The following is a 17,059-nucleotide window of genomic DNA, read 5'->3' on the forward strand; positions in this document are numbered from 1 at the left end:
ACATTTCTTTATGCTTGGGTTTGTATTTGCTGCCTGCTACACCCCTTCAATACGCTCATCTGGGTGAGACTGAGAGGTGATCAGAACGCTCAATCATCCACACAGATCGGTAACAGTGCTGGGATGTGGATTATATATTTATTCTAACGTTATTCAGAACTTGGTCATGGGCTTATCCCCAATATAACATCCACATCTTAGAATCCAATCAAATACTGTCCCGGTCTTTTGATAAAACAAGTATTACCAGTTATCAAGTACACATGGTGAAAGAAGCAACCACAGCCAACAAGGTTCATCTTTAAAGTCTTGTTTTATTCACACTCCAAGGATTTCAAGGGGTCTCACTCCTTTCCCATTTATTCCCTCAAGCTACCAAAGGCTTTGCTGGTTATTAAACCTATGATCCCAAAAAAAAAACAGTGCGGCATTCCCTGAGGAACAGCTTTTCTGACACCTGTTTCAGGCTGTTTCCTGCACGTGCTGTCAACAGTGATGCAATTGTGAGTTTGAAATGTCTGACATCGGCTGATCAGATTATAAACATTTTACACAATATCCTTGGCCTTTAAGAAAAGGTCAGTTCTAGTTAAAGTCAGAAGAGAAAATAACAGCACATGGCAGTATTACTTAACACCTGAAGCACAACACCAAATCGTGGTGTGATATGTTTGTTAAAAGCTCAGAATTCTGCCTTTTTAATCAGAACTGATCATTCATCTGCAGTGTTACAAAACTGCCATTTCAGACAGGCATAATGTTACAGCGACTTAGAAAAGCAGAGAAAGAGCAAATTCGCCATTTGAAAAAGTACAAAATCCTAGTAAATGTATAATTTTTTTGTTCTGAGAAATGATTCATGAAATGAGAGTTAGGCAACACCATTACACCAGAGTGACATAAACCAGCTTTATCCAGTTGTATCTGAACTGATCTGGTTTGTTACAATAGGTTGTTAATAAGTTATTTTTTATTCTTCATATTTGATGCAATTTTTTGTTTTTTTAATGCACCTTTTTGGAATTATTAAGGCTTCCCCAAGGCATACAGTTAAATTAGAATTGGACTTTAAAAGTGTATTCACTTTTAAATCAATATTGTCTGTTTGAAAATGATTCCCAGGGGTAATTAACTGGTACAGGCAGTAAACAAAAATAAAATTATAGCCTTATTTTATTCTGACAGCTCCTATTTTTAAACTGCCAAGAGATGAGACATTTTTTCAAGGTGTCATCTGTTTATCTTCACCGTGATGTTGAGCTCAAATAGACAAATTAGTCTGCTTCCGGTTTCCCCAAGAACCATGATGGGAAATATGGAGAATGTGGGTTATCACACACGCTGTCCCTCTCCAATGATCCCGCATCTCTCTTTAATGCAGCAGCATTAAACCCACAGTCACTGGGGCCAACAGTGTGCCTATTTGTCAAGTCATCCTTAAACGGTTGTACTGATTCTCCTGCCTATCAGTCTGTCAATGGAACTGATGTGAGTGGGGTTACCAAAGACCAAAGTGACCATACTGGTGGATTCTCCAACTGAGCCCAGACAGACACATGGAACACAGCCCCACTCTGCAAGATGTGGTCTTCCTTTAACCCGGCAGGATGACAGTGAAAGTCTAGTGAAAATGGGGAGCAGCCTGCACTTACACTGGCACCACTACCAGACCCTCGCGAGGTGTCCTCACAGACTCGTGCAGTGCAGCGTCATCTGTCACGTTTCACTGATACTTTCACACAAAGCAACAATATTTGGTACAAACTGGCCTGTTTTTAGCAAAGAAAGGAGAGAGAAAGAGATGCAAAAGAAAGACAAAAGAAAAAAAGACAAAAGACGCAAAAGAAAGACAAACCAAACTGTTGCTGTAAGCTCGAGGAGATAAAACAATAAATTGGACGGAAAGGAAATTGTGATTATGCCTCGTTCACACAACGGCGAACTCCAATGTGTCCACTAGGGGGCAGTCATAGAGAGTTTAACAATCAAAACAGCTAAATGTAGGAGTAAAACAAGAAGTGCAGGCTTTGAAATATATATATAATATGCAACACTCCACTGATCAAACACAAAGTCCTAAACCAACCATAGAGTGGCTACAACTATACAGTTGCAAGTTCAGCTTTGCAGTAATTGAAATGTATCTATTCTAACTACTTTACTTACATTCACTTTCACCTTTAGGTGAATTTCAGACCGGGAAATGCAATCACAAGAGACACAGTACTGATTTGTTTTCGCTCCTCATTCCAGTGATGCCGCTTCCTGCATGACTTTCTGCTGTCAAGAACATTATTTTCTACTTAATTAAGCACTTACATATGAAGCACTAGGGTTCCTTCTAGATCATTTACGCATTACATAATAATAGTAATGCAAAAAGAGGCTACAAATTTAACCTGAGAAATGGGAAATGATATTACACGTTCATGCATGTGTCAAGGGGAAAATGTTCTAAAGGTCAGCAGGTGTCATTTTGTAAGGCCAATGCTAAATATTCAAGTCCCTTTCAGATGTAAGTAATACAGCAGGTACGCAGCCTTATATCAGAAAAATGAAAGTCATGACCCATGTGTTAAACAAATTCTAGTGCTATAAAAGTTCTGATTATTTTTCTGTTAATAGCCTGGCTTGACAAACAAGCATTTCAGTTATGTGGTTAAAGAAAAAAAGGAAATTTAAACACCAATTTGAATATTTTGGGGGAAAAAAACAAATCTGAGGCTTACAGTAAACACAAACAACAACCTAGTGATATGTCATAGGACCACACTGTGAACATTACAAATGAGGACAGACCAAAACATCCCAGCCTTATTTTGCCTCCAGCAAGGATAGGAAGAATATTTAAATAAACCTACTGCTTCTAAACAACTTAGGAGATTTATGCCTCCTTAAACTCCTTTGGCTTTTTTATTTAAATGAAAAAGTCAGGGACTACAAAACACAGTGAGTCCTCAGTCAGGAATTAGATTATTTTAAATACATAATGACATTGCAACAAAAAGAAATCAGATATGATCTTTAATTCAGAGTAAATGCAGTGCAGGGAGGAGGTGGGGGGATCATTCTCTGAGATGGATAAACCCCAGGGGACACCCAATTCATCCTGCGCAACAGAATAAAAACCACTCACAGCATCGGGAGGAAATTAGCTTAACAGCCATTTGATCATTATGCAAATAGAAGCTACTTCGTCTTCTCTGCACAATGGTGGTGGTAGGAGCTTAAAATGATCGACACAAGTGGTGAATGAACTTAGCCTGTTTGTTTAGTTGGACAGATCAACAACATGCCAAAGATGGGAGTGTCTGGGCTGATCCTCAGCCTGAACCTGATATTTGCAGTACATTCGACTACACCCCCTGAGATCCCCTAACTGCGATCTTGTTTCGTGTATCTTTACACTGTCACTGGGAACACAGAATATGCATCAATTCACATTCAGTACCTCCTTCCTGTCCAAATCCAGCTCAGGTGCACAGTAGCACAGCAAAATTAATTTAATCTACACACATTAAATAACCCTTTTCTTAGATGTACGATTTCCTTACAACTGAATTGCACCGTAAAGATCCTCTGTATAACAGCAGTGTGAGAGGACTAAGGGACGCAGTGCAGTTTTTGAGCGCAGTCTATCTTCTCGCGGGAGAAGAACATCTCTGGACAGAACCGCCTGAACGTCTGTTAAAAATCCCCATAGGGACTCTTTTTCCTTTTCAAGTCTCTTTCTCTCCCTGAGGCTCCCCCAGACGTCACAGCGCCGCCGCCGCCACCGCGGTCCCCAGGAAAGACCCCCCCAGCCTCCAGGACCTGCCTCACCGTCACGTTGACTCGCGAGCTCCGGATGTACCCCGCGCACACTTCCCAGTCCTCCCGAGAGACCGGGCCGACGGCAGAGTCTTCCGGCGGGTCCGGCTGCAGCCGCGGGAGGAGACACGGGGGCAGGGGGTCTTCGGCGGGACTGGCGGCGACGATGCGTGGCACAGCGTGGTACCGCAGCCTGCTGGGCCCCGACATCACCATGATGTCGCCGCTGTGCATGAACATGGCGGTGGCGGGGTCCTCACGCCTCATCCCGCCAAGAAGGAAGACGGCCGACTGTCCGAAACTATGAGGAACAAAGCGGAAACGGGAACACTGACGGGGGAAGATGGTACCATTCAGGACATACAGATGTCAAACACCCGACTGTGAGGTCATGTCACTGCAGCGCCCATCTGGCAAATAAAGCGGTAGAAACTGCCCCTGTGCGATGGCGCTCATTCTGAGCAAACGTCTTCGATAGGAAAATAATCTTTAATCTTTGGCCCAACTTTGAAGAAGTGTGATACCGTCGGAAAATTTTAATGATTTCCATTAACTGCTCAGGGTTAAATTAAGCGTATGTCTTATGTGTTGTTCCACTTACTGCTTCAGTCCGGGACTCCCAGTTAAATTAACAGGCACAATTACCATGTCATAATATGGTAATGGGATTTCTTCTTAGATAGCAATTTCCACTATCCTACTTGGCAACTAGTTACCAAGTAGGAGTGCTATCTGTGTGATAACAATACAACCATGTTATATAACAGAAGGCCGGGCACTGAATTAAGTTATCTTTTGTGTTTGCCCAGAAGAAACGCCTGGGGTTTTCTCAAACAGCCCTGCCACATGAGCTCACCTGAAGGACAGGAGTGGCTGCGAGTGGTCGAGCTCAGACTCGTCGACGTGTATCCCCAAAGATGAATCGAGGTGATAGTAGTTCAGGATCCCCGCCTCCGAGCTGAAGCTGGGAAAGCCACAGGCCGTGGCCACTCGCGCGGCCAGCGTGTGCAGGTCCGAGGGGAAGGGGGTGTGGTGGGCTGGGGAGTACGTCTGAAACAACAAACCCATCCCTCAAGGTGTGAAGCTCACGTGAGCAAAGAAGCACAGCGTCCCCCAGGAGAGGGCGAGAAGGCGCCAGAACGCTCTATAATTCTTTCCCTGTTCTTTTCTCTTCAAAAAGTTTATAAGGACACTGTGGTAACAGGTAGAGCAGATTTCCAGTCTCAGTCATCTGCCAGCTTGGTGATGCTGTTTGACACCATCCTGAATGTCAGGAGGCTGTCTTTCTAGATCCACCAGAAACTGTCAGGGGCTTAAGGGCCTTCCGGCTTAACTGGAACCCTAAAACTCCCTTCAGCAGCAAAAGTAAAATCATATCGGTACCAAGATGCACTAAAAATACAACAAAGCTAGATGGTGCTGTAACCATCTTTTGTGTTTTTCATGCCTCAAAGTGCACATAACCTTCAAAGAGCTACAGCTGCCTAGATCTCATCACGACTCAAAATGCTTTCCTGACATTTTCAGAGCTGCTGAACTCCACTGTACTGTGACAAAAAAAGTCTGTATCTGCCTCACTTTAATATTATTAAACTTTTGTTTCATGCAGTCAAGCTGTTGGGACTGGCAGACGTTGCCAGAGCGTTTCTGCGCTGGTAGAAAAGAAGAAACCACCTGTCAAGTGGAGGGCGGTGCCTCAGACAGACACAAATGACGTCTACCACTCAGTACAAGGTCAGCTCGTGGTCACTGCAGAAACCCAACAAATGGCTTGGCCATGTGATGAAGGAAATCCATTTGTCTACAGTGAAACTAATCATTTAAATTTCATGAGCAGGGATACAAAAAGGAGAACAAATAGATTCCTGCCACCTTTTCTGAGGTTTATCGGTGCATTTTGTACCTCCCTCTGTTTGCCTCCCGTATTAGCATTCAGGCAGAATTATGTAATCAGTAAATAAACATTCAAGCTGCCTTTACAAACGGTTCAATGAATACATAATACATCTGATCTTAATGGTGCCTGTACCGAGACTCTTCTGCATCAATTAGGGCAAATTCCTGTTAAAATTCACAGATTGTTGTCAGACATTTTGCAATGTCAAATAGAGATCAAAGCTAATGAATTCGGTATGCAATTCCTGATTTAATATGGAATAAGACTAAATAGTGTTACTGCAAATAGCATATAAACTAGACAGGGTTCATTCCCATACAATAAGGAAAGAACTGTCCTATAGCCAAAATAAAAGAATCCTAAAGGCAATGCACTCCCTTCAGAAGAATAAAACCAAAACCGGGTACATAAATGAAACTGAATAAACAGAATAAATCCAACTGAATTAATGTAATAGCACAAAAAAACAACAAAACCAACCAAACACTGAAAATCCATGTAAATATATCTGAAATGGAGAAGCAGTTTATGAATCACTATCAAAATCTGAAAATCAATGAAAATATCTAGGGCTCCACTTTTTCCAGGAGGTCAAATAAATAAGGAGGGACACACTGTAGAAATTCTCATATTCAAATCACTAAGAGGACTCTGACTCCCAGAGCCTTGTGATGACATTTAATCTGTTCAAAATCCATATGAAGATATTATTACCCGCAGGAACTGCTACTGAAGAATGCTTGGCGCAAAGACAGACAAGAGAGCAACTGGAATCAGAAGACACTGCCTTCATAAGAGGCTTGGACACTCTTGGGCAGGGGATGGATTTCATGAGAGAATTCCAGGAACAACCAAGAATTAAGATGGAATTTGAATTGTTTCACCTGTATCAAAAATCCAGAAGAGGCCCTTTTAACCTTCATGGGATGTCAGATATTCTGAGGGTTAGCTCACTCAGAGAACACGGGTGTTCATTGGTGTGGAATACAAAAACACAACATGTCTCATGTTTAAAACTGTGCTATAGTGACAAATATTAGCTGTAGTTTTTAACCTGTGGCTCCTTGTTGCACATGTGGACCAAACAGACTAGCAGTCACCTTGGTGTCCCAGTTATAGTGATAGCCGAGGGTCACCCAGCGGAGTTTCTCCAGAAGGCTCTTCGGCTCTCTCTTCCCGGCTCTTTTCCGCCTGCGGGGGAGGGAGAAGCTTTTCAGTTCATGAAAGAGATAAAAAAGGACAGAGCACTCGACATCGTTGACCTTTCGAAATTCCCACTGCGAGCAGCCTCTTACGAGCAATCAGCTACACTGCCATAATCTCCGCGGGCAGCAGGTGGTTTCCAGAAGCTGTAAAAGCGGAAAGTGAACATTCGCACACGGATTAGTCAGGTCAAGATCTGCACCGCCGTGCTAAAGGTCACGAGGAAAAGCAGTGATCACCAGGCGCAAAACAAAATAGCAACTTTAAAGTAAAGATTACTCCAAAGGTTTTCTTCATTTAAAGTACATATGGCATATAACATTCCTTCCAAGTTTCTTTTTTTTGACAAGTTTTTCTTTTTTTCCCCCTCCAAACAAGTACTATTTAAAAGAAAAACTTTACACAAGTCTCCAAACAGCGCTGGAAAACAGCATGAGGTCGCTTATCAATCACACACAGATCTGCCATTTTACTTTAGACTCTGGATTTCAAAGACACCTCTTGGTTTATCAGATGAGGGAAGGACAGTACAAAATCTAAAAAGACCGTGGAGAAAGAAAAATGATTCCATGGAATAATTCTAATGCATTTTTAGTAGGCCAATTCAAGCTGACTTTGATGTCTAATACATAAACGAAAATGCAGAAAATAAATGACTCACCACATATTAAAAAAAGATGCAATAAACATGATTAAGACTCAAATGGCAGGGGATTGCCTGCACTCTAATACTCCTCTGTGTTAAGAATTAAATTAAAGACTGTACTGGGAATATAGATCCACAACCCAGGATTTGCTCCGTGCCAGCAATGGGCTGCATAGCTACGGACATGCATTGCTGCAAAGTCAGAGTAGAGGGTGGCATCACAACCTCCTTCTCTCTTCACCGGCCTCCACACGGCTTCCTCAGACCACAGCTGTAACATTTTTACTCATTTCCAGTTAGTGACTGGGAACACAGGAACAGAAAACTGAAAATGAGAAACATCAGCAATGTTCATCTGTAATATGCACACAACCCCCGTGCTGTGCAAAGGAAGATGTCAGTTTTGCGCCGCAGGTGTACGGTACGCAGTGAGAGCTCACCTCAGCTGGTCTTTGCTCTGTTCCCAGAGGTTCTGAGTTTCAGACGTGGGCATGTGCATGTCCAGGTTGCAGATGTTGGGTTTCTGGGGGTACACTTTCAGGCACTGCTTGACCCAGTGCTGCTGGGAGCCAGGCAGGAAGGGGTTGGTGATGAAAATAAACCCTGTTTAAAGACAATATTTGCAACCATCTTTCACAGTATCTTAAGCAACCTGCTTATTTTTAAAACATTTTAGATATTGTTAATTCTGCATTTATTTCAAATTCATTAACACCAGGTGTTGCTGATACAGTTTTTTCAACCATGTGCTTCTGCTTACATTAAATGTCAGGTTTTCTCCTTTTATTAAGAAATGCTATGTAATCATTTATTAACTGCAGAGTTATTTACACAGCTGGTGCACAGACATTGCTCTTTCTATCAAGTTACACTGAAAGGCTTTAGCACTGTGATACAACCTTGCACTTCATACTGCACTGACTGTTTTGTTGTGGTTTTATTGTTGTCTTAAGATAATGTTATATGCACCTTTTGTATTTTAACTGGATGCAATTGTAATTCTTTTCAGGTAAAAACATCTGCCAAATGGGTAAATGTATTGTATAATATACAGACGTCACATAAGGAATCCAAAACCTTTCAGCAAGGAGGGAAAAAATGATTTATTTTAAAGTTGATTCTGTGGAGCACCTTAGAAGGTAATTATTTTTTAAATGAAAATGCAATGGATATTTTATTTATCTACCATGTGGCTAGCAGTTGCTCAGTTGCATTCTATACTGGCATGCTTTTTTGAGAAAATCGCCCAGTATTATCAGTCCATATTTTGTAAACATGACCTTCTGTACTGCATAAGTTATGGTACAGCTGCTCTGTACCTACAGAGCTGGAACAATGTTTTTTTCTGTCACCACATGACCTAAGAACAGAAGGAGCACAAATGACAGGAGGCTGTTCAGTCCATCTTGTTTATTTGAGTTGCAGTAGCTTATCGATCACAAAATCTTCTCCAGCCACTTCTTCAACAGAATGCTGTTAGTTCCTGGCACCTCTGACTCTGTGTGCAAACACATTCCTTCCTTTTACAGTCTTAAACACATTTTCCCTTCATTTGCACTTATGATCCTGTGCCCTTGTGTTGTTGGTGAAGCACTACCCTTGGCATGATTCTGAAAACCTGCATAACCTCATCTCACAGTCTTCTTCATACAAGTCGAAAGACAGTCAAGCAATAGAGACATTCTGTGTGGCTTCAAAACAAACCTGTAACACATGGAAATATGTCCTACTTGTCTTCACTGAATAGAGCATTTACCTTCGCAGTGGTAAATGTGCTTCTTAAGTACTGATCAAAATTGCTTCTACCTCTTGAGCTGTACTTCATCTCAAACATCATTCTTCTTTTAATCTGTATCTTGGCTCATAAGGTATTAAAGTCATAGATACTTCTTAAGTTACAAATGACTTTTCCCCATTATGTACATTTCAAGAGTTACAAAACAATAGCTTCTGGGGGGAAAAGGAGATTCATTTTAACACAAAAACGCTGATCTTGACAGAGAAACTACCAGCATCGCGCCTGATCTCCAAGAAGGAAGGAAGGCAGGGGCTGGTAAGAGCTTGGCTGGGAGACCTCTGAGGTTGAGGAAAAACAAGGGAACAGAGACAGTGTCTTGTAGTCTGTGCCAAATTTTAGATGAGACATTAAACCAACTTCCAAACAGCCATCGAAGGCCCCGCTTGACTGTTTGTAAGAGAGGGAAGTTACCACTGATGTCCTGGCTGGAACTGAACAATCTGGCCTCCTCATAGTTCCCCTTAAATAACCTGTTGGGGCTGCACTTGACGTGGGCCACCTCCTATACTGTATGTGAGTTGCTTTGGGATAAAAAGTGCTATACTGCATATACATGCCAGGAGTGCTTATAAAATTGTCATACACATCTTCTGACTTCAGACAGAAAAATACCTGGATGCCCCTCCAGGCCAAAGGCCTTCCAGTGGTGGACAGGGTGCAGTCCAGCACACCGAGCAGCTGTGTCACTCACCGATGTAGCACTGAGCTCAGTCCTGAGCACCTGCAGGGAGAGAGACTGTTCGAGAAGCAGCCCCTGGTACAGACCAGTGAGTCAGGTCACTTCTTAAAACTCTAACAGGACCTCTGTATAAATGCCCACATTCCTTTGTAATAGATGATACAACAGAATAATCTGGGGCTAAAAATGGTAAATACACCTACACAGATAAACAGGAGGTTTGGCATCACCTGTGTGAACTGCTCTTAAAAAAAAACAATTGCACTTGTCTCATTCTGGTCTGAAAACCTCCAAAAACCTTTTTATTGGTGTTTTCCTTTATGCATGAATTGTTTAGAATTAAAGCTTTAGCCTGTATATATCAGACCTGTGCTCTATATTTTTAATATAACTTTGAATTAATGTTGCTTAGAAACAATTGAGTCATAAATAGCCCAGAGAAAGAGAACATAGGTCAGTGTGAATCAGCCCTGGTAACTGAAGCTATTGACATTCAAAGAGACCACTTGTTTTACTTCACGGACTACAGTGAAATAACAAGAAAATGGTCAAATGAAACATACTGAATCATTGGTCAGCCAAGCCCACTTTTCAACCAAGAACAAGACAATTGCCGTTGTTACAGTACACATATTTAAATTAAGACTTATTACATTTATTTTGAAGGTTGCTGGCATTAATGTATATTTTATCCAAACATTTAAGGAGGCTAATTACTCCATGAAAATGTATTTAATCATAAATGAAATCACTATTGATGCATATAATTTAGAATTTAGAATTCAAATTCTACACATCAACATTAATGCAAAAGTAATAAAAACTCATCTTTGAATTGCAACCCCATGATGAAGCGTCTCTTTGGAGCAGAGCCTCCATGTTTCATAATTTCCTGTTTGATAGCCACATACAATTCTGTTTTATTCATCCGTGACTGCAATTTTTCAAACATTGAAAACTTGATTAAAGAAAATTACTTTCATAATTCAGTATTTAAAGAACAACGGTTCAGTGAAAATATTTTCAAATGACTAATTCTGAGCAATAATTAATCCAAAACCTCACACATTTTAGGATTGGGCAGCCAGCTCTGTAAAACTTGAGGTAATTTCAGCAAAACAAGTGAGTGTTCGTCTCATTCTGATCCAAGGTGTGTAGGGCCAGTCCAAACAGACGTGGCCAGTATTTCTTCAGTCTGTGTCGATAAAGTAATTGGGATTGTCTCAGCCACATTCCGGCCTTGGCTCTAAGTTGTAGCCTTGTGGGAAGTAACAGAGAAAGTAGAATGGTCCAGACAAAATGTCAACCAAACCATTTACACTCATTATCAAATGAACCCTTGAGCCTTAATTGGCTCTGGGAGAACAGTAATGGTGCATGAAAGATCCAGTCTGGATTGAGAGACCAGTAACAATTCACACTGTGAAGACAGCAGGACAGAGGAACGCTCTCTATGGCTAGACAGCGTTGCTATCTCCGGCAGTCTTCTTGTCAGTGAGCACTCACCTCATGGTACAGAAAGATTTGCAAGTTCTGTGTTGGCTTGTTTTCCAGTGCAAGAAAGCCACATGTGTTTGTCATCTTTATTCCTAATCAGTTCACAGTAGACCTGTACTTCACCCTCTCTCTGCACGTAGGAAGGGTGAATGCTAGGGATCTGAACTACTCCATTCAGAAATGTCTTTATTTTCACCCACGCAAACAGCAGCTGCCAGAATCCCTAGGCAGCATCCATCTCTCAGAGCTCTGGCACGCATCTCCTTCAGATTCCACTCTAAACACAAGATGCCCCTACAGAGGGTCATTTCCTTTCCGCTATCCTTGCCGAGCTTTCGCGTAACGCAAGGCGATCAGTCTCATGGCTTTGTACGGCTTATTTCACTTTTCATATCTTGCGGCAGAAAAGGAAAAATAAGCACTGTAGTGTCCATCCTTAATGATATTAGAAGTATTATGCAATCTACTTGGCTGTCAAGAGGAAAAAACTGTTACACAGCCATTCATCCCAGTTGTCTTCAAACACCACTGCTTTTCATGTCCCTGTTGTTTCGTACCATTCCATCAGACTGAGTAAACTACATCTCGATACATACATCTCAGTACATATATTGCAGAACTTATATATATAATATATATATGTAGTATAAATACTTTTCTGTACATATAATAAATACATTACATATTGCACACTAATAGCATTTGTTCACCAATCTCTAATTAAAATCGTCAAAGTAATATGTAATTGTTTGTATTTTCTATTGTGAATTAAGAAAACCTGATTACCAGGGCCCATTAAACAGGCCATAAGGGAAACACTGGAGATCGAGAATCACAAGATGGCGGAAATGGTAAATCCCTGCCTCTCAGGTGGCACACATCCTTCATAACACAGAGAAACTGACTGAGAGCAGCTGGAACCAGGTGGCCAAAGGAAATGAAACACTAACAACCCCACCTACTAACACATCGCCAAATACATCGGCTCCACTCCAGAACCAGAACACAGACAACCAAGACCTGAACCAAGCTCCTGGAGTCCAGTCACCCCTCTGATCACCTTCAACCACACCAGTGACACCAAGAGCACAAGAAAAGGGAAATGGTGATGACTGGAGATTCTCTCCAACAGAATGCTTTCTCTCCAAATACTGGTTAATCTCACACAAGGAGAATGAGGTGTGAGCAAAATCCTTTGACATCTACTCTACACCGGGCGGTGCTCAGGGTGCCCAGCGGTGTGCCGCCACAAGTGGCCTCTGACTCAGGCTCCGCCCCGCCGTGCGTGAACGACAGGGCCTGTGCTGGCTGGACCACTCAGGAGCCCCATGTCCTTAATGAGGGCTAATTCTACACTCAAACTATACAACTTTAGCAATTGTCCAACGAACTCCCAGCCAAAGTGACAGCTGGAAGAGTCACAAGTCTAATAAAATCTCTTTTTTTATTTAAATATAATTTAGGAGAAACCAGATTGGGTGCATGTGTGACTTGAATATCAGGTGTGACGAAAATCAAGAAAGAAAAATACAGAAAGTAATCAATGAGCTTCACTTATCTGAATGTTGGAGCCACATGTGCTAAACCTGCCAGTAGTGGAGCCAAGTGCTCTTTGGAAATGAATCAGAGCGTTGTGTAAAGCACTCTGATGGATGTCAGGGAGTGTGACACAGTAACTGTTATGTACAACACTTTTGTCAAAGGGGGGTCCAAATGTGATAGTGTGTGTAGGAGTGTCTAGTCACGACAGAACTACACTTAGAGTTACTGTGGGTCTCACTGCAAGGCACTACACTCATGAAGTCCTGCGACCTCACTCCCTGCAGGTGAATCCACACATGATAACTCACTGCAGGACAGAGCACGGCCCCACAGCGCTTGCTTAACCACCCTTCTTAGAAGATGAAAGTGTAGCAGCCTTGTTGTGGAGTGGCCTACTCTTTTTGAGCCTTGTTGGACATTTGCAGGATGACCTGGAACAATGTGTGGCATGTAGGGCACAGAAACCAGAGAACAGGTTCATACTAGCCCTGACAGTATGCCACCAGACAGCACTTTGTGTAGAGCATGTACTGCGGATGTATGGCTTGCACTGCTTCCAACAGTGGCCAGATATGATTATCCAGGTGACGTTCAGATTAGACCATCGGTGATGACAACGGGTAATCATGATAATGAACGGTCATTGCTGTTCAATAAAATGTCACCTGTTACCAAAATATGGTAATCTTTCTGATACTTTTGTGAATGTGTCGCCGCTACAAGCGACACGCTTCTTTCAATGCCCAATATAGAAGCCATGTGCCTTAACCACACAGGGAGAAAACGATTTAGATGATTATTACTATTTTTCAGTGAGCTTTTAAACAATTGAAGTATGAAGACACACCTGGCCCTCTGACTTTTCCCCAAGGGCTCTTTTTGCTCTGCTCCTTGTGCATCTGAGGTCCCCCGAGTTTGAATTTCTCCTTCGATCCCTGTCTCAAGCCAACTTCATGATTTTCCCCGGTATAAAATGCTGTGTCGTGTGTGAACCCACAATGATGCAGAAAAGTCAACTTTGGTAACAAGTTTCACCACAGCTAGTTAGATGTTATTAGGCATTTCTCATACCTTATCAGCTGCGCGTATGAAAGTTGGTCTCTGAGATAGTTTCTAACAATTATCACTACTAGCTAACGTAAGAATGGTACTACAGCACTCAAATCAAAACAAGACAGCTTCAGCTTTGTCGTCCGAAAACACTACATTAAGAAGTACAACAAATGCTTTGCTATTAGACAATATCGCACTACAAAATGTCTCTCTCCTATACTACCTATCAGAACGACTCTGAACTCTCAATAAAGACTGACATAACAAAGAGAAGGGTGATACTTATTTTATTCGAACAGAACTTTAGTTACCTTTCAAAAATCTCAAAACGCAAATAATGCACATTTTTTATTGATTAATTCGGAAGAACTTACTTTTCCATTTGTTACACCCTTTGCAAAATCTATGACATCGATGAAATCAGGGGGAGGGCTTCTTCTCTTATAAAACTTAAAAAGCTTTCTAAACGCATCTTCACCGTGCTCCACCATGGAGGCCGCCATCTTGATCATTCTTGTTTGACCTTTCAACTCCGCTTACTTCAGATTTTCACATTTTCCACCAACGACAATTTTTAATAAGATATTTACAAATTACAATATATTGTTTATAATATTTTCATTTATTTCAGCACTTTATCAATAATTTTATGGAATAAATATATTACATCAGGAGGGACGAGGTCAAAGGTAACTAATCGGCAGGTTGGAAAGATGGCGGCTCACACGAAGAAAGCTTTCGAAGTGTTTGTCTCTAAAATACCATGGACCACGGCAAGCCGTGAGTATTAGCCCTGCTCCTTTACAAAAACAACAGCCTGCAATGCAAAACTGGTGTTTTTGTGGTTCACGTTTTATATTTTATTATTACTTAAAACTGAAGCACTCTGCAGTGACATTGCGGGCGGATGTACGGTGTATTATCTATATTGGATAACTATATTATCCAGCGACTTTCCGTAATGTCAATGGACCCGTACACACAACGCAGTCTCACCAACACATTACAATGAAGGCATACGAGAATTAAGATAATGAAAATGTTTAAATTGAACCCTGAATGAGTTTCTATGGAGGAATTTTATGAGGAATGCCAATAATAAATCCATAGTTATACGGTGCTCTTCTGGACACTCCAGTCAAGCTCTTTACAGGTCATGGGGATCCCCTCCACCACCACCACCACCACCACCACTGTGTAGCCCCACTTGGATAATCCACCAGTACTCTCCCCACACACCAGCTCTCAGTGGGGAGGAGAGCAGAGTGATGAAGCTAGTTCATACATGGGTATTATTAGGAGGCCAAGATTGGTAAAGGCCAATGGTTAATTTGGTAAGGACACTAGGGTTACACCCCTACTCTTTTTGAGAAACTTCCTAGGATTTATAACGACCACAGAGAGCCAGGTCCTCGGTTTTATGGTCTCATCCTTTTTTACGGTATAGTGTTCCCATCACTATGCCGGGGCATTAATACCCCCACCTCTTCCAGCTGCAACCTTAGTTTTTCCCAGGAGGTTTCCCATCCAAGTAATGACCAGGCTCACACCTGTTGAGCTTCAGTGGGCTGCCAGTTGTGGGTTGCAGGGTGATATAGGTTCTGGCTCATGATCTTATTTTACACCTAAAGTACTATTCTATGTGCCAGTATCATAACCTTCCCTTTCAATAAATTGCTCTTCTTTGAGTTATTGTAACTAATTTTGCTGGCAACACCTGTATGATGCTGAATTATTTTTCTGTTGCAGAGGAGCTGAAGGAGTATTTTGGACAGTTTGGACAAGTGAAGAAATGTCTTTTACCTTTTGTAAGTCTTCCATATTTTATTCTGAGTTTGTTTTAATATTCAATACATCTTTGGTTTGTAAATGTACAACATCTATAGTGTGACTTTACAAGTGATGGTCACATTGGCTTTTAAATTGAGTAATGTGTTGCAGTGACCGATAGCACCACTGTCTCTGGTCCCGCGTGCTATTCAGGAATGGGAGGGATGTGTGGAGCTCGACTGTTCTCTTAAGAATACCCCGAGAAAACAACTTAGTCGATGGATTGTCCCGCTGTGTAGTCTCACCTTGCATTCGGTTTCTGGGATAGGCCTGCTGATAATTTGGTTATCGATTTACAGATGAGCATAATCTACATTTAAGCACTTTTCTACCTTTTACTTTACAGGATAAAGAGACTGGCTTTCACAGGGGCTTCTGCTGGATTGGGTACACCACTGAAGAAGGTCTTCAAAATGCACTGCAGAAGGACCCACATATTATAGAAGGATCAAAGGTATTTGATATGCAAAATGCTGTGCAATTAACTAGATATACAAAAGTGAAGGAATATTTTGCAGATTGTTATATGTTGCACATTTATGGTTTTGGATAGGTTTATGTAAGCATTAAAATTGTTTTTCTTAAGTTAATCACCATGACAGCTTTTGCATTTTTCCTTCAAACAGAGCTTTTACCAAATTGTATTTTTCAAACTATGCCCACTAAATAATTAAAACCGGTTTCTTTTCAGCTCCAGGTGCAAAAGAACAGAAGAGTATTTGTGGGACGGAGGATAAACAGAGATGCTGGTGACTCAAGCTGAAAAAATTGTTTATGTACACCATGTTACTAATGTATAATTTTAATAAAGTTTACATTGGCATTGTTTCCCCACAAGTGAAAAAAATTATTCCATGTGTAACTGTACAGTTTGTGATAGAGAAAGAAATAATTATACCTGATATACACGGGCTTACAGGAATTCTACACTTGAGAAGACTATTCCAACATTTTTTCCAAAATGTGGCAGTTGGTTACTGGTCCCTTTCTGAATTGTAACTAATACATGAACGTAAAGCTGACAGGATGGAAGCTCTTGCCAATTAAACACTTTTTTTGGACTTCCATACGGACAGTGCCAAATCTTGCCATTAAAAAGTACAA

General features: G+C 41.4%; 2 protein-coding genes across 2 annotated transcripts; one reads left to right on the top strand and one right to left on the bottom strand.

Annotated features, from left to right (window-relative positions):
• Positions 1-294: 294 nt before the first annotated feature.
• Positions 295-14,637, bottom strand: alkbh1 (alkB homolog 1, histone H2A dioxygenase). The gene is made up of 6 exons (XM_006632264.3): positions 14,500-14,637; positions 9,967-10,075; positions 7,997-8,159; positions 6,808-6,898; positions 4,667-4,860; positions 295-4,111 (listed from the first exon to the last, which is right to left on the bottom strand). Exons 1-6 carry the CDS (start codon positions 14,635-14,637, stop codon positions 3,688-3,690), a joined length of 1,119 nt encoding a protein of 372 aa, XP_006632327.2. The 3' UTR covers positions 295-3,687.
• Positions 14,638-14,808: 171 nt separating this feature from the next.
• On the top strand, positions 14,809-16,805 carry slirp (SRA stem-loop interacting RNA binding protein). The gene is made up of 4 exons (XM_006632265.3): positions 14,809-14,905; positions 15,875-15,933; positions 16,302-16,409; positions 16,647-16,805. Exons 1-4 carry the CDS (start codon positions 14,839-14,841, stop codon positions 16,716-16,718), a joined length of 306 nt encoding a protein of 101 aa, XP_006632328.1. The 5' UTR covers positions 14,809-14,838; the 3' UTR covers positions 16,719-16,805.
• Positions 16,806-17,059: the final 254 nt, after the last annotated feature.

The sequence above is a fragment of the Lepisosteus oculatus genome, chromosome 8 (assembly GCF_040954835.1).
Source record: "Lepisosteus oculatus isolate fLepOcu1 chromosome 8, fLepOcu1.hap2, whole genome shotgun sequence".
NCBI lineage: Eukaryota > Metazoa > Chordata > Actinopteri > Semionotiformes > Lepisosteidae > Lepisosteus > Lepisosteus oculatus.